The sequence below is a fragment of the Dermacentor albipictus genome, chromosome 6, assembly GCF_038994185.2.
Source record: "Dermacentor albipictus isolate Rhodes 1998 colony chromosome 6, USDA_Dalb.pri_finalv2, whole genome shotgun sequence".
NCBI classification, from domain to species: Eukaryota; Metazoa; Arthropoda; class Arachnida; order Ixodida; family Ixodidae; genus Dermacentor; species Dermacentor albipictus.
Window position 1 is genome coordinate 37,793,749 of NC_091826.1, and position 23,568 is coordinate 37,817,316.

Genomic DNA, 23,568 nt, shown 5'->3' on the forward strand with positions numbered 1-23,568 from the left:
GTCAGGCATTAACTTCGGACTGAACTCTTAAACAAGCTGGCGGAAAGCAGCGACAAATGAACTAACTTTTTGGCATTCTAATTGCCGGCTGTACTGAATAATTTGAGCACTAGAAACTTGTTTAAGATAAGCCTTTATGTGTGGAGGTTGTTTTGGGCGGAGAGTAATTATCAAGACGCAATGACACGCTTTAGTTACCAATTTGCTTCGGCCACGCGTCTTTTATAACTTGTGGTAGACACAACCTGTTCCACCAAAGTGGACTGCAGCACTGTGGAACTTCCCACTCCTACCATATATCTTCCCACTTTGCCATATATATCATGCATGTGGGTTTACAAGACGGTGCGAGCTAGTGCCCTCATCACCACCGCTGACAGTACAGTAGCGGCCTTCTTCGACAGCGGCAAGTGTGAAAATTAGTCGCACTCATCCTACGCGTAGCGCGCGGTAAACGCGCGCACTTTGCATAAATCGATAAGAGCGCGGCTTCACAACACCTTCTCCTAACGCGCGCGGCTCGCTTGTGCTGCTGCGCGCCGTCTTAATGAAACGACACAAACGCAAACGATGAAATAAAACTGTGAAACTACTGCAACCGTCGCGAGTCTCGCACCCGCCAGGAAACGGTTCTTTTTTTTTACAGGAGCGGCGTTCGATGTCGCCGCCTTCGCGGCGCTGGCATGAGGTAACGCGCGACTGTAGTAGTACGCACGTTTAGCTTTAATTCCCGTCTTCTTGCGCGCGTCTCGGCAAACTGGAAAATGAAAAGGCAAACAGCTACACACCCATACGCCTACCGGCTTTCCTCCCGTGCCTGTCCGATATTCGCTTGAATGCCTCCTGCGCTTTGCAACTAGGGCAGCTACACGCTTCGTACCGCGTCGGCTAATGGCTTGAAGCGAAGGTCCGCGCGCATCCCCGAAACCGTTTTTTTGCCGGGGTGAGCAGGAAAAGGAGCAAAAAAAGGCTGCTCCTCTCGAAGTAAAGAAAAGAAGGCACCGAACAGCCAAACGCAGCGTTTGCCTCGAGACCTGCATCCCCACGGACTCTTCTTTCCACGGAGATGTGGAGGGGGTGAGGCCCGCTCGCTGCTGCTTCTCCCGTACGCAACTCCGGAACCGGAAACAGCGTGAACCCCACCGTGTCGCCATTTCGTCCGTGTCTTGTGGATGTTTTGTCAACAGTGTCGGAATCCCGAGCGTTTTTTGACGTCGTTCGGCGCGTCGGGGAACGCCAAAGAGCCTCGAAATGCCCGGCCCAGGCACCAGCACGTAAGTACGGGCCTAACCCACGGGCCCGCAGATCGCCGTGCGCACGGCAATCCCCCCCGACCGGCCTAACCGTAGGGTTAGTGCGGTCTCTCTCTCGGCTGGCTGGGCCTCTGCTTTTTCACAATGGGGGTTTATACTGCTGCGAGTGCTGGTGCGTGCCTGTGTGTGCGGCTTTCGTGATTGACGGTTAACCTTGCCCCGCGATCTTGCGGCCCCTGTAAAACGCCGACGATGGACGTCTCGCTCATAGCAGGTGAGTCCGTGTTCGAGACCCCAGGACTAGAGGCGCTTTTTTTTTTTTTTCTTTCTCTCTCGGCGTTTGACCGGGAACAGTCTTGCTGGAGTGGGGGGGGGACCCCGCTGTTCGCTCACTTGTCATTCGGCGCGACGGGACCGTCAAGTCGTCGCGGGGTGCATTTGCGAGATAATGCGGCCCTTGAGTGACTCCTTCGGCTACTACCCCGCTTTGCCCTCGCCGAAAATTGGTGCCCGAATCGTGACGGAAAGTTGAGTGTTCCCCGACTTGCAATACGCGTCAAGGCCGCCCTAAAGGTGGCGGGCTTTGAAACCACGGTTGTTACGATTTGTTTTTCCTCCTTTTAACAACCAACTGTACAGCTCGTGGATGCGCGAGCTTGACGGGCAGCTGCTCTTGTTCGCTTTTGTGGCGCTTTATTTTTCTTCAGTGCGACCGTCGCGGCTCTTTTCTTCCTCGGCGTTTCCTCGTAGTTGCGTTCGTTCCTCGTGTTACGCACCCCGCGATATTGCCGCTGTCTGGGAAGGCGAGTAATCTAGTCCTGTCACCCAGAACGCACGCGTAGTTAAGTTGCGCTTGACAACAACGGATGGTGCACTTCGACCAATGTTTCGAACGCGAGCTCCAGCGTCGGCTGTGTGGCGCGGCAGCGTTTCGGCCACCGTGATCGCGTCGCCGGCTTTTCGGGGTCGAGCAGCAGCGTTTCCATTGGCGTTTCCTTGGTCGTTGGCGGGCGTCTTGAGACGCTATAGCACACCTGCCACGAGAGGCGATCGCCGCTGACTTGCACCAGACGTGCCCGATTCGCGGTTCCATCTCCCGCCTCGCTTGACCGCAGGTTCCTACGATGGCGTTGAGGGGTGATGGACATCAAAGACCTGGTGTTTCCGGACCCGCGCTTGGACACCATGAAGGCATGGACCGGAGGGTTAGGCCAGTTAGAAAGTGAGTAGTACCACCGATCTGTGCTGCGTCGTTACTTGGTCGCTTAGGGAGTGCCGACTACCCGTGTCACTGTCACGCTAACTACCTGTACTCGTTAAGGAAGAACTGGCCATTGTTTGTGTGCGCCTATCATATAGCTTGGCGTTCACCGCGCCGAATAGCGACCTTGATCATGTTTGTGTTTGGTTCAGTTTTGATTTCAACGGTGATTTTTCATCCTTAATTGCGTGGCACTGGGTTCGTTTGCTGGTGGTTGCTGCGTTTTCGCCTACAAACCACACGCAAGTTCTGACGTGACGCAACTTGGTCGAATCGCTGCTTTTCCTGCGTGCTGTGCAGGTTCATGCGTGCCACAAAGATTATGCTCCACATTTCCTGTATGCTTGGAAAACTGTTTGATGAAAATTTGCGTTAAGTTTGCCGTGGAAGTGATTGGCTTTCGCATCTCTGTGACACACTGGACATTTTCATCCAGATCGCTAAATTATGCATTATCAGTCTACTGCAAGGGACTTCAGTTTGATCATGAAGGCTGTCATTCTGACAGTCACATCATGACCTTTATTGTGCACTGTTCTGCATCATTGAGTAACCCACACAGAATGAAAAGGACACTAAAGATAAAATAAATTTGAGCTGTGTTGTTAAACAGCCCTTCCACAATCACGCGAAAACAAAATACGGTATGTGGCAACGCCATCTCAAGGTTCTCGTGCCACCTTGCTGCGACGTCATTGTATTTGTGTCATAACACAGAGACGCCTCGATGCATCTCTGTGTCTCGTGTATGTCATGGTTATCAACTGGCACCTATATATGTTAGGCATATCTTCAATAAAATATCAGTTGAGAGTCAGCGCTGTGTTGTCGTTTTATGCCTTCTTTTGTCCTCGTCTTGTGTTGTGCTGTAACGAACCTTACCATGAATCATCGTATTTTGATGGTGTCTGTTATTGCCCAGTTAACGATTTACCATGTTGTATTCTAAAAGAGCCATAGGCTGGGCTTAGCAATTTTCTTAAACCTTTACTTCGCCCACAACAATACAAGTACCTTGAAATTCGTGACTATCCACTAGGTACTGGCACTGGGGTTTTGGCACTGGGGTTTTGGCACTAAGTTAATGAAACGGAACTCCTACCTTCACTTTCTCATCTAGTAATCAGGGTATGGCCAGGAAATTAGTAAAAATATAGTTTTGAAGGAATACTTTTATCATTCTAAATCGTTTTAGTGTCCCTCTAAGCTGTGTTAAATTGTGTTAGGAGATCACATTTCTCCATTGTGAAATGGCCACTTTTAGCCTTAGAGGAGTGGGCTTAGTAAACATAAGATCAGGCCTTGGTGTACTAAGTTCTCTCTTCCAGCTTGCTGATAGCACTGTGGGTTTTGACAGAGTCAGTCCCCAGACTTGAGTAGGGTCTAGCTAATTGTTTACCCATACAGAAAGATTACATTGCACTCTGAAGGAACCGGAGACCCAACCTAACAAGTTTCAGAAACTTTAAATGCTTTGAAATCCACATTGTCACGCTCAGTTTTCTACAAAATTACTAGAGGGAACTGTGGCACTAGTGCTTATTGAAGCTACATGTATTGCAATTCAATTGGCATGAGACTGATCAGTATTACATGGATTCGCTTAAACATAATACTTCTGGCTTCAAACAGCTTTGCAAGTTGATCCATTTCGACAGTGTGTAATGCATTGTAAAAGCAGCAATTTTGCCATGGTCATGCGCATGTGTGCATACCTTGACATTTTTGGAAAAGTGTGATTGCTTGGAAATTTTTAAACATGATACATAAACATTAACACTATCGGAAGCCATAAGCACAAAAAGCAGACAAATACATGAATTAACACCCTGGTCCAAAGTAAGTGCTTAAGCAGAGCGTAGCTGTCGAAGAACTCCAGATATATCATGGCTGCTCTTAGTTTGCCTGCCGGAATTCGTAGTTCTTACGCTTGTGTTAAAATTCTAAGGTGTTTGTAGCTGTTTGCAGCAATGTGTAAAGATTGCAGGTTGAGAGTTTCCTCTGGTAATTTTTGTTGTAAACTTTACGCTAACATCCTGGCACTGACATACTCGCACCAAACCAAGGTTGTAGGGCAAAATTTAAAGTATGGCCCTCTTTCTTTTTCCTGATGTAATAATTAACGTTTCCTCCGCCATATGAATGAAAATAGTTTTGGATGAGCGCTTTACCAGCCTAAACTGACTTGGTGTGACCCTTTAGTGTCTTTCTGACACATTCATTGTGGCAGCGCTCTTTGAAGTCTCAAAATTACTGGGCTTGATGATCCACCAGCGAGTGATCAGGGGGTTGTGTTTATCTGAAACTTCCTCAAGGTGCAGAGAGATGGCACCACAATGCATCAGATCAGAATCAACAAGAATTTTGCCTCTCCGCCGATTTCTAGTAAAGATGTCACTTGTGCATTGCAGGAAAGCCCTGCACAGCCACACAGGAGGAATAACTGCCATGACCCACCCATGACCCACATCTCAGTGAACGCGCTGAAATTCTGAAAATATCAAATGAGTAATGAATTTGTGGTGGACAGGGAAGCACCATCTGGTTAAATGTTGTAATTGCCTTCCATTGCTCTCAGATTTGTACAAGAATTGGCATTGTAACACCAGAGAAATATGTCTTTAATTTCTGTTAGGTTGCAAGGGTCACTTAACCTGTCTGTTTAATAGAATATGGACACATATTTTGATGCTGTAAAGAAACTGCTGCATACTTGTTGCACTTGAAAGGCTGACATGTGGCAATTATGAAGATGTTGAAACTCTTCATTCCAATTTGATAAATTCGGTCTCAAAGTTTGCGTCGCCGACCTTGTGAGGTCATGACCGAGAGCAAAATTTGCTTACGTCGTGTAGCAATAAGGTTATGCATGGCAACGTTGCTCGTAACAAAATAAAATATAGTGCTGCGGGCTTTTATTCTGGCTGCACAGGTAGCCACAGCGACCACAGATATGAAGAGAGCCAATGTACAGTTGACACCATGATGGGGCCACATTGGAACCAAAAGTGGTTAAAAATAACAAGTGCCATATTATCAAGTACCGTTAAGGCTTGCCCTCTTGCAAGGTCTGCACCCCCTTTTTGAAGCATGAAAATTTTAAACAAAGTTTCGGGAAGCATTATGCATGCTACAAGATGGCACTAGTCCATGTCTGAAAGATCTGTCGGCAACTGTGTTCATAGTCGGCAGTCACTGGTTGCATTTATTTGCACAGCACTCTGAGCGTAGTTCAAGACTTCAGTGAGTAACCATAAGCCTGCCTCGTGTAAAACTCACGCCAGGTAAAAAGGCAAAAAAAAAAAAGTTTGTTTACGCGAGTACATACGGTTCTATAGTAAATTGTGTAGGGCACTCTGACATGTGACAGTATTCCTTTTTGGGTTTAGAGTGCTTGGACCTTATGTCAAGGAAAAAAAAAACATGTAAAGATAAATTGAAAATGTCAGTAGTACAGATGTCACACAATGCACTTTCGATCACGATCAAGTGAATTTCTCAGTCGCGATTTTCTTCTTTGCACAAGGTGTGAGAGGGAACCTATCACGGTCAAGAATTTTGAACCAGGTCAGGCTCTGTTGTGGTCAAAAGTGGCCGTGTGACGCCAGTATAAACCGTTCAAGGCTTCTGTCATCAGGAATAATGTCCCACCCCTAAAATAAATTTGTGTGCTTCGTACACTTCTTTTTCTTTACTAGGAATTCAGTCACTAATTTTGATAAGTCTTAGACAGTAATGTTAACCATAGACATTTTCATTGGGGAGAGAGAGAGAGCACCATCCTGTCTGGATGGTTGCACAGTGGTACAAAGGCACGAGCTGCAGCTTCTACAGTGCTTTTGCCGGGGGCTTGTGCATAAATACAGCAGTCCAGAGGGTGTTATGGCGACGCCCAGGGAGCTGTCGTAAAGTTCTAGAAGAGAGCAATAAATGGGGCAAGTTCATGTTAATGTTAAGTTCATGGTAAAAAGCGCTTAGTTCTGAAACCTGTGTTGTGTGTCTGTCTATTATTCAGTTTGTGCTTTCAGGTCAGACCATTCTCAAAATTAACTATACAGGATGCCGTTGTAACACCTTCAGACTAGTGATGGCTAAGTATGCATAGATGTAGTAAACACTGATGTGCCAGTAGTAAATTTGGTGTGAATAGCTTCATTTCAGGATGAAAAAAAAAAATGAAGGAGAGAGACATTACTTATTTGCCAACCTTCTTACCTATTAAACAAACTTTTCAGAATGAGTTGCTCACGAAGTGATTGCAGTGTTCGTAATTCTGTTGTTCTTCGTTCGTTGGAACATAAATGTTGTGTACCTACCATGTAGACTTGTGCAAGGGCCATAACAATTTCGACAAGGTTTGGTTCTTACACGGGACCAAACCTTTCAGTCAAAATGGTGCTGGCACAGCCTGTGACTTGTGCACACCGCAGCTCTTGCCATCTAGTGGCAGCACGCAGAAGTGCGCAGCACGCGGAAATTTGCCAACACGTGTGCGTGGCGTCGGGGCACTGAACGCATTTGCTTCTTCGTTGAAAGAAAACAATTTTCTCAAAATTTCGGGCTGCAGCCCCGACTCGGCAGCCTCATGCTGCCAAGTTGGGGCTGCAGCATGAGGCTACGCACGAGTCTTACACGAGTCTACGCAGTAACTTTCCTGTAAACCTACAGTCAAGGCATGTGTTGCAAAAGTTTGGCGAGGGATTCACTCTTCCTGAGTTCCGTGAAAAGAGCAGTGGCAGTGAATCAGATTTCGTGGCATGCTCCTATTCGTTCTTTTCTTTTTTTTTCCGATCTGTGCACTTGCTTCAGTACCAACTGTAAACTGTACTCTGTGTATTTTTAAATTCCATTAGCTTGTCCAGATGTCATACTTAACTCTTTACTTGTTTTGGCTGTACACAAAGCAGCCAGATATACCAATCTGCCTGTTGTTATTTTTTAAACATCCGCTTTGATGCAAGAGCATTCACAGAAGCACATGCTCCCAGTGGGAAAAATTTTGTTTTTTGTGCCATGCGCAGGATTCCTTGAAAGCAGCTGCAGCAGGAGCACCGAACCAGCGTCTTCCGACATGTTCCCGGGTTTTCCGAGCTCCGGCTCATCCCAGGCCATGCCGGGATCTGCCCCTTTGAACCCCAGCGCAGCCGCCAACCCCTGGTTTCACCAGTCAGCTTTCTCTATGGCTGACCTTCACTCGGGCGCCTCGGGGACTGCCTCCACCTCGATGGCAGGGTCTCCATACTGGCTTCCACACCACCAGTACACGGCCACACCCACCGCTGATCCGCACCAGTCGCGCTACGGCACGGGCAATGACCTGTACTCCGCCTCAACCTCTGCGACCCCATGGTGGTTTGGACACAGCACATCGGCTGCAGGAAGTGGGCTCCATTCGTCACAGTATTTCCAGCAGCACATGACGCGCAACGACCACATGTCGAACCCTTTCCAAGCGTCGGGCACAACCCAGTCGAAGACTCCGGGCTACCTCCAGCATGGGCTGGCGACACAGCAGCACCTGCAGCAGCAGCAGCAGCCTGCCGTGCCGTCCCCTGCCACTCAACAGCAGCATCTTCATCAGTCATCGGTCCAGCAGCAGCAACAGCAGCAACAGCAGCAGCAGCAAACGTACCATCACTCACCGGCCACATCCCAGCATGAGGCCATGTCATCCCCCGCCACCACCCCCATCCAGCCAATTCCATCAAGTCAGCACCAATCTATTGGCATCTCCAGCCAGCATCAGCGCTCGCTGATGACCTCATCATCACAGCAGCTGGCCTCGCCGACCTCAATGATGGGTCAGCAGCATGATGGCATGGGTGGCCAGACGAGTCGATCTCATCAGCAGCATCAGCAACATCAGCAACAACAGCACCAACAGCATCAGCAACAACAACACCAGCAGCATCAACAACACCAGCAGCACCAGCAACAGCAGCATCAGCAGCATCATCAGCATCACCAAATTCAAAGGCCTGCGGTACCGAGAGCACAGCAACAACAGCAGGCGCAGCAGCCGAAGGGCAGTTATGGCAGCATGGCACAGCAGCACGTGCAGTCCACTTCGTCGCAGCGCATGAACCACCAGAGCATGATGCCCCCAATGTCCTCGAGCTCCCAGATGATGGCGCCGCAGTCGCACCTGCACAACAGCATCGCCTCCAGCGGACTCGATGCCAACATCCAGCCCATCTTCGAGCTGTACGGGCACGACCCGCTAGCAGCGGTGCAGAATTCGCAGCTCCACCACCAGCAGCCAAGGTTCGACATGTCCGCGAACTCTGCGAACCAGCAGGGCTTCGCACAGCTGCAGCAGCAGACGACGTGGATACCTCCCGAGGCGAGCTCCGAGTTGTCCAAGGCCAAGTGGGCCAAGCCTGAGGCCGGCGCCGAGGCAGCGGCCGAGAATGACACCAAAGAGGATGCAGCTAAGCCTGATGCGGCGTCTGGTTCACCCACCAAGAAAGGCAAAGGGAGACGTAAAAAGGAAGAAGGGTCTAAGAAGAAGCAGAAGCAGCAGGAGATTCTCGCCGACGCGAAGAAAGGGTTCCAGAGGAAGAACATTCGGTGAGTCATACATTGAAAGATTTCTTTTTCCCCACCCCCACTTGAGTTAGAGTAATGATTTTTAGAGTTTAGGTCGCCAGGTTTGGCTCCTGGTTGCATTCAAATGGGGGTGGAATAAGCTAGGTGCACAGAACTGGTCCTTTGAGCGCTCTGAATCAGAGTGCCCTGATGGTACTGACGTTAGTGGTAGCCTGATGGTAGTGTAAAACGACGACACAGAAGGTGGTCACATGGGAACAGAACATCATGATGTAATGGCACTCGTTCCTGCTCACTTGGTCGTTTGCAATGCTGCTACTCATTCTGAAGCTTGAGGTACATACCAGCATAGGAGGAGACCAAATGAACCGGAGAAAAAGCTCAAACCACCACAATGTTCTGCTCCCAAGTGGCCAGCTTCTGTGTTATGACACCTATACATTTCCGGGAAACGAAGTCGCAACTGGTTTATGGAAAAGCTATTATAGTACATTATCTAGGGCACTTTGAGGCTTCTTAGTGCTTTCTTCTGGTGCACAACTCTTTTGTGCGGTTAAAAACAGCAAAAAAAAAAAGCTGAACTTGCACAAAGGAAAGAAAGAGATGGAAACATAGTGCTATGTTTCTTGGCCTTTTGCTTTGTCCGTGTTCTGTCTTAGCGCTGTCATTTCGAAGTTAGAGCTGTAATAATAAATTACCATTCTGTTGTACTGAAAAGCCGCTCTTAACATGAGAAGAGGCTTGTTAAATTGAAAAAGACACAAAAACGAACGTCAGGTGGTGATGCCGCCTTGAAGTTCATGTACTAGCTAACTATGACGCAGATCTTAAAGCTGTCGTTTAGGGCCCAGTTAATTATTTTTTTTTATCGATAAAGGTGGACCACGATTGAACCTGGCAAGTTTAGAGAACTTCTACGGTGCCATGATGGCTCAAATACGAGAAATTACTTTTGAATTTCGTGATGTCACACTGATGATACAGGTGCTGCCGGGGTTTCGGTCTGAATTCTTTAAAAATTGTGGGAGTTTGGCCTCTTCTAGTAATTGACCACTCAGCGCAAAATCAACGAAAATAGTTCTGAAAGAATACTTAATCAACCTAAGCTAATTTAGTATTTTAAGTCCCTTTAATTAACCCTTTATGGACGAGTGTTGTCTACAGGCAACAGGCCAGAAAAATATTTGTTTCTTGCTAAGTTTCGGTTTTGTGTACGGAGCTTCTGGCTGGTTGTCTTCAGCCAATACTGACTGACAGGCAGCAGTCATGTGGTATAGCTGGAACACAGGATGAGGAAGAAAATGCTGTGCACAATTCGCTTTCTTTTAAAGCATGACCAGAGTCGAAAAAAACCGATTCAATATCCCAGGCTGCAGTGGTATCTTACAAGTAATGTATTAGAGGAAATGCAATGTACGCTTCTGTATTTTTATTTTTTTTTTCATCCAAGTAGGACTGTTTGTGCAAGTTCCATACAAAGCCATAAATGGCCCGAGACAAAGCTCACCTTCAGTGTTCTGCCTGGGGTTGCCAACAGGCAACAAAATGTTTCCGGGGTATATATTTTCGTTGAATACCCTTATGTGTTGTGTATTTTGCACATGTTTGCAAAAGAAACAGTCCTTGAGGTATTTTGATGTCTCGTCTGTGTGAGCTCGTCACTTGCGAAAAAGACGGACAAGACTAGCTCGTCCAGCGCCTTTTCTGTTTATTGTGCAAGCCTGAAAACCAATTAAGCTCCTGTGTTGCTCCACGCTTCTTCCAGGCGGCTTGCTTTTTTTTTTGTAATTGTTGCAATAACATCAGTTAGCGCAATGAGCTGTTGTGTGATGTCGAGAGCATAGACTCACTTGTATGTAGTGAAGCCCACCTTCGTTACAGTTTATGGATGGATGGATGGATGCAAATGGATGGATGGATGCAAATGGATGGATTTGGATGGATGGATTTTGCACATGTTTGCAAAAGAAACAGTCCTTGAGGTATTTTGATGTCTCGTCTGTGTGAGCTCGTCACTTGCGAAAAAGACGGACAAGACTAGCTCGTCCAGCGCCTTTTCTGTTTATTGTGCAAGCCTGAAAACCGATTAAGCTCCTGTGTTGCTCCACGCTTCTTCCAGGCGGCTTGCTTTTTTTTTTGTAATTGTTGCAATAACATCAGTTAGCGCAATGAGCTGTTGTGTGATGTCGAGAGCATAGACTCACTTGTATGTAGTGAAGCCCACCTTCGTTACGGTTTATGGATGGATGGATGGATGCAAAACTTTAATGAAGGTCCTGAGGTACGCGACTCAGCGTGCTGCAGCCCACTCCCACGTTGGGACAGTCAGGCCATCGTTACAGTTTAAACATTTTTTTTTTTTTCTTGGTAAGCTTCCTCATTCTGACAGAAATTCAGAATCGTTTGCATGTTACGTTGGGAGCACACATTAACATGCATGCACTGAAGCCAACGTCTGTTACAGTGTAAATTTTTTCTTTCTTTTTTTTTGCCTAGTGATATTTACATCGCTGACAAACTTTTTCGTGTGGTCTTCTTGCTTTATATGATCATCAGACTCCTTGGCACACAAAATCAGTTCCTTTTCTTTGGTCAGCTTTGCTCTTTTTTCATTTTTTTCCCGTTCTTTAAATTGAAATGCTGTTTATTGGTAAGATGGGGCGAAACATTTCACTAACTTTTTAATCTAAAAGCTCAAACATAAATGAGGCATGCTAGTTAATGATTTTAATTAGAATAGTTATTGTGTCGCAGGTAACATGCCGTACTTGTCGCTGTCATTGCCCCTCGGAGACACATTGAATACTGAAGTCCTCTGAATCTGGATTCAGAAAAAGTTCTTTGAATTTCTGCAGCATTAACAAAATAGGCAGGCTTTTGTGTCGACCCCCTATGTAGAAAAGCGAGAGACGAGAGCAACACCGACGCAGTCAATAAGGTTCGTCGCACCATCTGTCATATAAAAATGAAACCTACCGTCAAATTGTGGTTAAACCAACTTCTGAATAGATTGCACAACCAAGAGACGTATTCTCGGACGGTTACTTTCGGAGATAACATTTTCAGTGCGCACTGATCAACTGGTTGAGCAAAACCGCTATAATCGTACAACACGCCTTGTAGTACATCACATGAAAATGATAGTATCACCAAAAGTGATCTTCCAAGAAGAGATCCCCCGTCTATAGATGTTTCAAGCTCATGAATTATCTTCACCATGGCCCGGAGTGTTCATCAGCAGCCAGGTGAATATACCTGGGCGGGCTGCTGAAAGAGTTAATAGCCCTACTGTAGCCTCGGGATGGTACTACATTATCTACTACTTCATCCCATGTGTGCAGGGACATCAAGAACGAGTCGGACCTGGACGAGGTGACATTGAACGCCCAGAAAGAGGAGCAGGAGCGCATGAAGCGCCTGCAGGAGGCACGGCTCCGTGCACTCCAAAGCCAGGGCATAACGCCCATCCCCCCCTCTGCAGTCGCCCCGATCGCCCTGGAGAGTAGCAGCAGCAGCAGCAGCGATGACGACGACAGCGCATCACAGTCTGAGGACGAGGCAATGCCTGTTGTCGCACCACGGAGGACAGGTAAATGGGGCGCACTGCATCTTGTGTGTGTGTTGGGGGGGGGGCTAGTTACAGGCCAGCTGCGACAATATCTCACCTTGGCTAAAACGATTACAAGTGAGTAGCGTTATGTACCATTTAAGCAATATGATTTACTATAACTATCTGCCGGGCTACGTGGCACATAGTTCAAGGTTAATAATGGCATGGCACAAAGCAGGCGGACATGAAGTGACACTCGTCACTCAATGTCTGTCACATGGCACTCTACCCATCCCATCACTTCACATTCATGCATGTTGTGTCATGCCATTTTTAACATTGAAGCAAGTTTGGCAGTGATGCTTGTCCGGTAATTGTCTAATTTTCTTAGCAGCAGCCTTTAAATAGCACATAAGCTGATGACACACATGCCTTATGGGTAGCAGATATGAAGTGGGGGCCCCAGCATGTTGCCACCGAGATGCCTCAGCGCACAGGCAACGCCTAATCTAGGAGGTCGTGCTGAGGAGCAGTGCTATGCGTACCGGGTCATGCATAATTTCTGGCGAGTGGTAATGGCAGCAGCTTCTAATACTTTTAATATATACATATATAGTGACACTGCGGTGGTCTGCTCCGGATAGCCGTCAGTTGCTCTACGATCCTTGGAAGAGCCAGGATGTGTGTTGAGTGTGCTGTTGAACAACACTTACAATGTGGTTGATGCGGTTTAAATAATGGATGCACATGAAGGCAATGTGATGTACTGCGAATGCATTTCCCTCGCATTTACAGTCAAAACCCGCGACCACGAAATATTTTTGTATCCCCAGCAAACACCAATAAAAATCGATGCATTTCGAACTTCTTGACAACGAAATGTCGCTGTACTACAATCCGGCATCAACGAAATTTGCCGGATTGTAACACCGCATATTACCTACTCGCGCAAGGCTAGTGGGCTCCTAAATGCACTCAAATGCAATTGCTTTGCAGTAAAATTTCATAAAATATCACCACATTACACTTGCGTGGGCGCCACCATTTTTGTTTGCGAAAACAACCAAGTGCCAGGAGTGATCACGTGCACCGGAAACGCATCATAGCCGCCATCTTGTTTGATGATCGCCTGTTCGAAGCGGCACACATGTTGCTACCGACATGTGACGGTGGTTTTCGCACACCTAATGGTGTGCGTAATGTGCACCTCAGTGATCAAAGTGCAGCAAATACAACGAAATCCACATCCCACCGACATGGAATATGGCGCTTGAGATGGTGGTTGCAGCATGGAGTGCCACAATTCGGGCCATGATTAAGCAATCTTCCCGGAATACACATCACTTGCTTCAAGAATGCTGGTTTCGGTGCCACCTGACAAGCATCGCGTGTGGATTCAGCACCGGACGTACCATATTTATTCGAATCTAGGCCGATAGTTCTTTTTTCAAATAATCATATTCCAAACTCTAGGGTCGGCTTAGAATCGAGGATATTTAAGAAACGCGCCAGTTTTTCATTGAAACTGCTAAATATGGGGCATAGCTAGTGCCATCTGTAAAAGTCAGTATCGCAGCCGCTACTAGCCGTGCCAGTAGCCAACTGTACACAAGCGAGGTTGCCATTTTGACCTGTGTCGTGTCGGCCGTATCGGTGTGCGCTCCTTGTCGTCGACTCTTATCGTGGGCACTTGACCGACAACGTGTAGCCACCTCAAATACATGCTCGGGAAGAAAGCTCCAGCCTAAGGGTGCGTGGGGATAGACTGTTTATAAGCTGTGATTTCCACAATCGGGTGTGGTGACCATTTCTGACTGTGACAAGTTTTTCTTGCTGTAAGGAGTTAAAAAATGCGAAGTGGAGTAGCATGATAAGCAACAACGAATGGCTTGGAACGCGAGCGCGCACTTATGGAAAGCCGAGAATCGTTGATGAGCAGTGAGGAAAAGGCAGTATAACCTGACCGTGTCTTTCACAGGTGCAAAAAAAGTACTTAGAGTAATGCTTTGTGCAAGACAATTTTGGTTTCGTGTGTAGTTTGTGTTTGAGTAGACTCTGGTTTCAGTCGGACCTGTCTGTGGTGTTGGAGCATCACAAGCTTACATTCAGCAAAGCACTTTCCAGTGAATATGTGTCTGTCTTCATCATGTGGTCTATGCTTGCAAATTGTCACTTGACAAGAATAGTGTTCCTCACAGTAGACATAGAAAGTTTCACTTAGACCAATTCCCGGAACGTGTAAGATCTGCATAACTTTTTCAACTTCAGTATGTGAACAAGGTTTGCAAAAACTTATGTTGTTTAGATTTCGTTAACATGTGGTTTATGTGTTTGGTTTTGTAGCCCAAGCCTTTGATTGTTGTTAAAATCTGTTGCTTAAGGTCGGATCTCTTGCTTTCTTTAAGTGGTGGAGGGCTGGGAATAATTTAAGGCCTATTGTAGACACATATTCTTTGTCTTGCTTTTTGCTCAATGGCTTGTCCATAAAATGAGATTCCGGATAAGTTCTAGATTATTGAAACCTTTAGGAAGGAAGACATTTACTTCACTCTTGGTGGAATTGTAAATGTGTCTCCTTATTTCAAATGTCCTAGGCCGCTGTAACCTCAACAAGAAAAGCGTTGTGCTCTTTAAGCTTGAAGCGCATGATAGACATATGGTTTTACAGCTGTGCCACTAAGTTCTTACCGATTGTTAACAAAGCAGTAACTCTCTCCCCACTTCAGGTGGAGATGTGATAGACATCTCGTCATCAGACGAAGCCAAGATCCCCGAGGAAGAGGACGATGACGTGGTCATGGTAGTGAGTGACGGAGATGACGCGGAGGACGAGAAGGGCGATGACCTGAATGATGGTGCACACATCAACGATGCGGTTAATCTACCAGACACTATGGGTCGTGTCCTGGTCAATGTGGGGCATCCACCCGAAGATCCGGATGTCTTCTTGGCACCCCAGTTGGCACCCATCGTCAAGCCTCATCAGGTTGGTGTTCAAGTGTCATGTAAACGTAGTGCCATAGCCACATTCATTTGGGATTGTTGTCCCAGCTAGGCCATCTTCCTGATCTCATGTAATGAGATTACACCTGTACGTAGTATGTGCACGTTATGACCACTCCATTAATGATCATGATCATCTTGTTCACTCCAGCACAAATGTCTCCCAGCGATCCCCATTTATTCATTCCCTGTACCATCAGACTGCATTCTATGCCTGCAAATTTTCAAATCTCGTCAGTTCATCCTTATTTGCCATTGAGTCTGTTCCCCTGCCCTTCGCAACCATTTTGCTGCTTTTAATAGACCACCCGTTGTCTATTCTACCTTATAACATGACCCGTGCAACCCCATCGCTTCCTTTCGATCTCCGCTAATGATATCAGACACTCGCACGTACGGTCTGATCTATAAATCATAATTCTTACTCTTGCACCTGCCTTCAGAACAAGCATACTTAATCCAGACTCCAGTCACTGTCTGGCCGTTCGGACCACACAAGATCTTTGGGTTCACTGATGGGACAGCTGAGAACAAAGCCATGACAAATGAGCGCTGGCCATAAGCATGCAGGAAGAACATGTTGTTCATTCCACCAGTTCCCACAGTCCTTGGCAAAATATGGCTGCCACCTACAATTGCTGCGAGTTGTGATCTGTGGCGCCGACTTGCCATCACTACCGCATAAAACCTGAGTATTCAAGATAACGAACTTGTTAAAGAGAGCTTGTTTTGAAAAGCAATTTTTCTACGTTTAGCTGCCAACTGGTAAATCTGAAGGCTTGCTACAGATGCACATTCTGTGCTTACAACCACTTCCCCCCCCTCTCTCTCTTTCTTTTTCTTCCTTCATCCGCTATATGTGCACATAATGTGCACTCGCTCTGTTCCCTTTGTCACGACTGTGCCCTGCATGACACGGAACAGATTGGTGGCATTCGGTTCCTGTTCGACAATGTGGTGGAGTGCGTGAGCCGCTTCGACACCTCGAGCGGCTTCGGCTGCATCCTGGCTCACAGCATGGGCCTGGGAAAGACCATCCAGGTGATCTCCTTTGTGGACGTCCTGCTGCGGCACACGGCAGCACGCAAGGTCCTCTGCATCACCCCAATCAACACAATCCAGGTGTGTGTCCATTGCAAGTGATGGGTGAAAGCTGTCGGAGAATGGGCTCTGGGACGTTGGTTGCGTACTTCATCTTTTATACACGGAAAGAATGAATCTCAAAAGAGTCAAAACCGCAGGTTACTTGCATTGCTAGTCAACTCTGAAGCACAGTGGTTGTCACAGATAGCCACTGTTATCGTGTAACTTTTCCTCCTTGTCACGTGATAGTTGCTTGCCATCATTTTGTACTACATTTGAAATCTCGCTAGTCTCAATTCTGGACAAAAGTAAAGTAAAAGTATTAGGTGCCAGATTAGGTGCCAGATCAGGTGCGATCACACACCTAATCTGCCCCATCTCCAACTTAGTTGTTTACGGGTACGGACATATGAAGGGCAAGCTTTCCCCCGATGGCGTGTCGCCTGCCGCTTCAACCGGCTAGGCCTAACCAGTGCCGCCTTATTGGGAGTTGGCAACCAAAGTTGCGAGTCGAAGAAACTCTTTGCAACGGCTGTACGGCACTTCGGAAGTTGAAGGTACCACCTCAAAAATTAAAGTGCGGGCATGGGCGACAACCCAAAAGATCTCAACTTTGTACACACCCCTTTAAGCATGTTATCAGCATTGTCCACGTGAGTTGACCCGCAAGAACGAGTGAGGCATTATATGGTGTGCGAAATTTCAGTTGCCATTAGTTCTGTATAAGATGGCAGTGTCACAGGGATGTTTAAATAATCGTGCAGGTCCAAAGAATTCGTTGCCAACTTTTTATTTGTATACAAAACACATTACGATAGAAAGTAAATTATACGGGCCTGCACGCGTATCTGCCATGACTAGACAAAAATTGCTTGAAGCTTGTTTACTAGTCCCTCACTTCATTGTAAGCTGCGCGCCTACGGAGGCCTATGCACATCACCACAGTTGCGAATGTGCCGGAACTGCGCCTAGCTGCACCGCCGACTAAGCTAATAGACTCTTGAGAGCTCAAGGTGGCGATGTGATCTCTAGCCATGGTTACTTGCAACCATTGCAGCTGGCAGCAGCTGGCAGCAGCTTCCAGCGAGGGTGTCTTGAGGCGCACTCTGTTCGAATTAATCTGAGCAAAAGCTAGTGACTTCGATTACCGGGTGCTCTCGCACATTGAATTACGCATGAATACGACAGGACCACAAGTCGCGTTTACATGAATGCGACAGTGGCGCATCGCATTTCCAAGCGCATTTGGGAAAGGCGATGCGACGCCGTTTACATGTAGCGCATTAACTCTAGCGAGAACATAGCGCCACATGATGTCGTATAAGGGAAGTGCAGTCGACTTCCGGTGTAACTGGCTTCCGGTTGTGGGCCGAGTGCACGTTGGTGGCTAAGTGCCGAGAAATAGACAGTTTTAGTTTAGCGTACGCAACTTATAGCGTACGCTATACGCTATACTGTAGTGTATGCGAAGCAGCGCACGTTTCTTACAGGTTTAGTTGGCCAGTGCGATGTTTGGATTTCAGAGGCCATATGTCTTCGTTGCGGCTATTTTCCGACTCTAGCGATAGGTAGCACTGACATCTCCAATGTTTCTTTCGTTAGGCTTCGATTCATTCAAAACGAGAAGCGATCTCGAAAACACCACAAGGTTATCCATAATACTCTCACGTCGAAGCGGCCTGAGACTAAGCGAAAGCCGTTTACGCAATCATTCGTTGTGAACAAAGTGCGTTTTACAAAAGCAACGCCAAATTCAATTCGAAGCGGGCAGCCGGGACCGCCGCCATGTTGGTGGCTAATTCCTTCCCATAATTCCTAATGCGACGATCCTGTGTTTACATGCTCCGCGAGAGTCCACTCGCGCCCGTAAATCTACCCTCGCCTGGCGCATTAATGCGATGCACCTTCCTAGCGCATTACTTCTGTTTATGTGAATGTGATGCGCTAGAAATGTGATGCGATGCGACAGTGTCGCATTCATGTAAACGCGGCTACAGTGTCAGTTCAAACTAGTCGAACACACTTATGATTGTATTCAAGTGCCAAAAAAATTCCATTGTTATAACCGATAATTATTATAACCGGGCTGTGAAAAAAAAAGAAATGCAAGAGCGTAACAATACAAGAATTCGACAGAAAAAAAGTATGCTCAAAGTATACTCGTATGTAACAATGAGGAGCCGCAGCACCGTGAACTTTTGTGTGTGGCCTGTGGTAAAATAAACCGCTTACTACAATGTCAATCAATCATAACAATTGCGTCTGGCTTCTGGGTGTCTGCACAAAAAGAAAAATGCAATGTCCCTGAGAAGAAGAAAGAACAAAAAAACTGTGAGCCGCTGCACCGCACTGTTCATAGAGTGTCTACTGTCATCTTTGTCATGAAGTAATAAAAAAAGACCTTTTGATATACGCCACGTGCAATAAGACCATTCTGAAAGTGATAAAATAGTCATGGCAAGGTGGGCTCACCATAGGTCAAAAAGTGAGGATCATTCATGACGATTTCAGGCCGTTAAGGTCCCTCACAGGGTAACAGTTGAGCAGGTTAACTTAACTAAGCAGTGTACCATGTATGCGTGTCATCCAAGGCTTCAAGCAAGAGTGTTTACGGAAGGTGCGCATTGCTTTCCGTGGCGCAGAACTGGCTCGCGGAATTTGACAAGTGGGTGCCGGCGCCCGAGGCTGTTCCGCAGAACCTGGTGGATTCGGGCCAAGTGAGGCCCCGCTCGTACCGCGTCTACCTCCTCAACGACATCTACCGTTCCACTCCAGCCAGGGCTGAGTTGATCTGTAAGTAGAACAGCAATGTTTCCAGCGAACCTTTTGGAAGCGGTAGCTTTCTTTGATTGGTGAATAGGGCTTAATTCACCTCATAATTTAGGTCCACTGCTCGATGAAGTCCTGTCTCAGCGGTTCCCGAGTACCTACGACTTGCATGAGGTACCTTCACACTGTGCCTGCAAATTTCGTAATCTTGTTGCATCACCTAATCAGCTGCTGTCCTCAACTGTGTGTCCCTACCTACAGCACAACTACATCCTGGTGTTAACACCGCAAAACATAGACGGGACACGAGACAAGAAGACACCACTCTCATCTCGTGTGGCGTCTACGTTTTGCGCTGTTAAAACTAGGATGCAAAACCAACAAGCCCAAGCTGTTTGCTAACTACAGTTAGCAAACAGGTGTCTACAATGAACTTGGTTGGTATGTACTGCCAACTTGGTAGTCTACGCTTGCTGCCACTTTAGTACTAAGTTTGCAGTTGGTACATAATATCACCTTGGCACCAAATTTTGCAGCTGGTGCTTGTCTGTCTCTACTCTTTCTCCATTTCGCATTGCTTACATTGTGCCAAGCAGGAAAACATATAGCAAATCTTCAGGAAGCCTTTCTGACCTTGTCTGAATGAATGTGTGCCCAAACGCTTACGTGTCGACCTTCACAGTGGACTGGCACAAGAAGGGTGGCGTCTTGCTGATGGGCTACGAGATGTACAGGATGCTGGCGCTAAAGAAGGTGGTGCGTCCTAACAAGCGCCGGAGAAGTCCTAAGAAGGAGGACCTCTCTGTGCCGGAGGACGAATCTCGCCATTCGCAGCTCCTGGATGGTACGTCCTGCATTTCTATCCTGAATGGAGGGGGGGTTAAATTCCGTTTTTAACCACCTCGTTTACAAATACAATAGATTAATCTTGCTCTGTATATGTATTTTGACATGCTGAATCCACATGAATTACGTAGGCTTGTCCTAGCGAAATTGCTTTGTTCAAAATATTGCGTTTTAAAAATTTTTCAAGTTCTGTGTTTCTACAAGTCTCGTTTTGCTCCTTGGCTTTTAAAGAAATACTGCTTATAACAAAAGCAATTTTCTGTCCTGATTACTTTGTTATGACAATTTACTGTATTTCTTCCTCCACATATGTCGTAGTTTACCTCTTCTTCATCAACCTCGGAGTCCTTGTCTGGACAAGGACCTCGCTAAGGATACCCAATTTTTGAAATAAGTTATACCATGTGTTTGGCGCATGATAGCCTAAGTTGCTTATGCGCCATAAAACCCAATACAATACAATACAATACAATCTTCATCAACCGTAGTGTAAAGACTTGTCGGTTTTTGGGGAGCCAGGTTGCGATGTTCAATTTAAATGCAATTCAGTTCCTTTTATTTTTCTATAACAATCTTGAAATGGTTCACAGGACTAAAAATCTGCAGTCTACAGCTTGACAGAGTCCTGGAATCGAAACTCAAAGCACAGCTTGACATCATGGCACACATGGTGCCCGACTTGGATGTACATCCTAAACCTGAACAGAAACATAACACCAGATAACACAGCAATATATAACAGAACATTGGATAACATATCATCCAATAACGTGAACATAGTGTGTCATACAAAAAAATTGGAGGACGCTTAAGCTTCGCCTTCAAGAGTGGGACGCGACAGCGTTCCCGTCGACCCGCCAAGGGGTATAAGACAGTGCGCTACGGCACAGCGATCACTTACGATGCGCCCCGCATCGGACTTAGCGCCCACCTATCACGCGGTGAGCGTCGACCAACGCAGCGTTCGGCGCGGCAACGAAACGTGCGCCTGAGCGAACGGAACGAACCAAAGAACTCGGTGTCTCGGAGGGGAAACGATCTACGCCAGCCAAACGTCGCGATCGGCACGGGCAGAGAGATAGATGGTAATCTAAAGAAAGGACCGGGAGCACGGCGAAGCGTCGTCAGGGGAGAGGGAGTCCCGCGACGCGCCTGGCAGCGGTCCCAATGCGCGCGCGGCGCGCCTCCTGTCGGGGCAGCGCCGTACATTGAGCGGAGGGGGTCTTCTGTGTTTGCCGCAAGATGGCTCTGCGTGTGCGGAAAGCGCAGAAGAAATGCAGCGGAAACGCACTTCGCAACTCGTGTAATTGTGACTTCTGTACGTTACATGTTCATAATTACCGATATACACCGCAGTATAACTTTCCACGGCTCGTTTCGAAGGCAACACCGCATTCACTAGAGGCGCGTTTGCACCGCTTGGAAGCATCGAACTCGTGGCTGAGTGGTAGCGTCTCCGTCTCACACTCCGGAGACCCTGGTTCGATTCCCACCGGGCCAATCTTGGAAGCTGCTTTTTATTTATGAAGCGCCTGCCGTGATTTATCGCTCACGGTCAACGCCGCAAACGCCGACACCCGACGCCGACGACACCGGCTTTTCTGCGACACGAGCTCCTTAACGCTATCGCGTTAAAATATGAGTATAAAATATGTCAAGCTGAAATGATGTCAGGAACAACACACTACTTTAGGCTGTAAAGCCCCACAATTAAACAGGGGAAAGGAGAGCTGCAGGTTACTTTTCCAGCATCACTTGTGATGTTGTTAGCAGCTACCTGGCAAGAGAGGGCCGCTCTCTCTCATTGGAATTCGTAGCTTCCCCGCAATGTGTAACATTGTAGTGTCGGTGACAAGCACAATGCTGTGACCTGCAGGGGATAATAGCTGGTGATTTGTTTGACGCTTTCTCTCATCTTACCAGACATCCACCAGGCCATCGTGAACCCGGGCCCCGACCTTGTCATCTGCGACGAGGGGCACCGCATCAAGAACTGCAATGCAAGCACGTCCACTGCACTCAAGAGCATACGAACTAAGTGAGCGAGCATGCATACTCAAGTTAGTCCTTGCGGGCAAGTTCTTCGTGTACTGGTTTGTGTGCTGAAGCAGCTGCTTGTGCACAACAAGTTCTGCTTTAGTTTTCAAGGATTTTTGTTTGAAGAGGACTTCCGAGATCTCTATTTATCGTTACATTAATCTCTAATTTGTTGGAAAATCTCTGTGGTGTGTTGCTATTACAGAATTTTGTACAGTACATCGGATTTTGTCAGCAGGTTTTGATGTCTCAGTGTATGCAGCTTACAGATTCGTGATATTGTTTCTTTGTTGCTGTGGCACTACAGTTGAACCCAGCAGTGACGAAATCAGCTTGAAAAGTGAAGAAATTCGCTTTCGTTAGAATTTTGTTGTAAAATGAGACAGCCGAGACGGCGCTCCCAGACGAAAATTTACTGCCAGAGTGGCAATTACTGCTCAAGGCTATCCATCATAGCACTTTCGGCAGCACAAAGTCAACCCCACACATTGGTCAGCACTGCCAAGGGCACTAGCATGATTTGCATCTTTGGGCAAACCTTCATCAGGTCATGCTGAATTCGTACATTATGCCTGTTGGGTGGTGTCGAAACAGGTGTGCTTAAAGCCGAGGCAGCACTTTCGGACACTCACTTTCGGGAACGCTTTCATGAGATTTCAAAGCTAGGGCTAGATGCAATCAGCAACAGCAGTCTTGGCACTGCCAAGCGCGCTGGCTTAAGGGGGGACGCGGGTCTTGAAATCGCGAAAAATGGTCAAAAATGGCAATTTTCAAAAATTGCGTTTTTGAAGTCTTTAATGTCCCAACTATGCCTCTACAAAATATTATGGCTCAATTCCTACTCTAAGTATAAAAAAACGGCAGTTTAGAAACGTCGGTGAGCCGAAATTGAACGCCAAGCGCGAAGATTTGCCTCATTTTCAAGCTGCCGTAGCTCCGCGCGACGCGAATTGATCGGCGCCATCTTGGTCTCGTTTGAAAGCTGGTTTCCCGCTCTCCATTCTGGCGCCCCTCGGCACGCTGTAGACCCTCGTGCAGCGGAGCGATCGGCACCCCAAGCACCCGTTCTCAAGAGCGAAATCGTCGCGAGACAGCCGCTGATTGGGTGAAGCGGGCGCCTCCCCGAGGCGCAGCCCTCTGATTGGCCGTGACTCATGCTTCGCCTGCCACGGCCCCGCGGCCGCGTTGTTCGACTCCTTCGCGTCGTCTGCTTTCGC

At 47.2% G+C, this 23,568-nt stretch overlaps 1 protein-coding gene across 3 annotated transcripts in view; it reads left to right on the top strand.

The window, feature by feature from the left end:
- The first annotated feature begins 711 nt into the window (after positions 1–711).
- The window catches only part of LOC135914578 (helicase ARIP4), a 48,592-nt gene continuing 25,735 nt past the window's right edge, over positions 712–23,568 (top strand). Inside the window, exons 1-9 of one of the 3 annotated variants that reach the window (XM_065447492.2) lie at positions 712–1,527; positions 2,369–2,475; positions 7,536–9,084; positions 12,405–12,652; positions 15,340–15,599; positions 16,541–16,738; positions 19,342–19,492; positions 20,151–20,312; positions 22,238–22,352. In XM_065447492.2, the coding sequence (XP_065303564.1) occupies positions 2,394–2,475; positions 7,536–9,084; positions 12,405–12,652; positions 15,340–15,599; positions 16,541–16,738; positions 19,342–19,492; positions 20,151–20,312; positions 22,238–22,352 (2,765 nt within the window). In that variant the 5' untranslated portion in view covers positions 712–1,527; positions 2,369–2,393. Of the gene's footprint in view, positions 1,528–2,031; positions 2,057–2,368; positions 2,476–7,535; positions 9,085–12,404; positions 12,653–15,339; positions 15,600–16,540; positions 16,739–19,341; positions 19,493–20,150; positions 20,313–22,237; positions 22,353–23,568 lie in introns of those variants that run through there. The other 2 variants (XM_065447491.2, XM_065447495.1) reach the window with 2 other exon arrangements.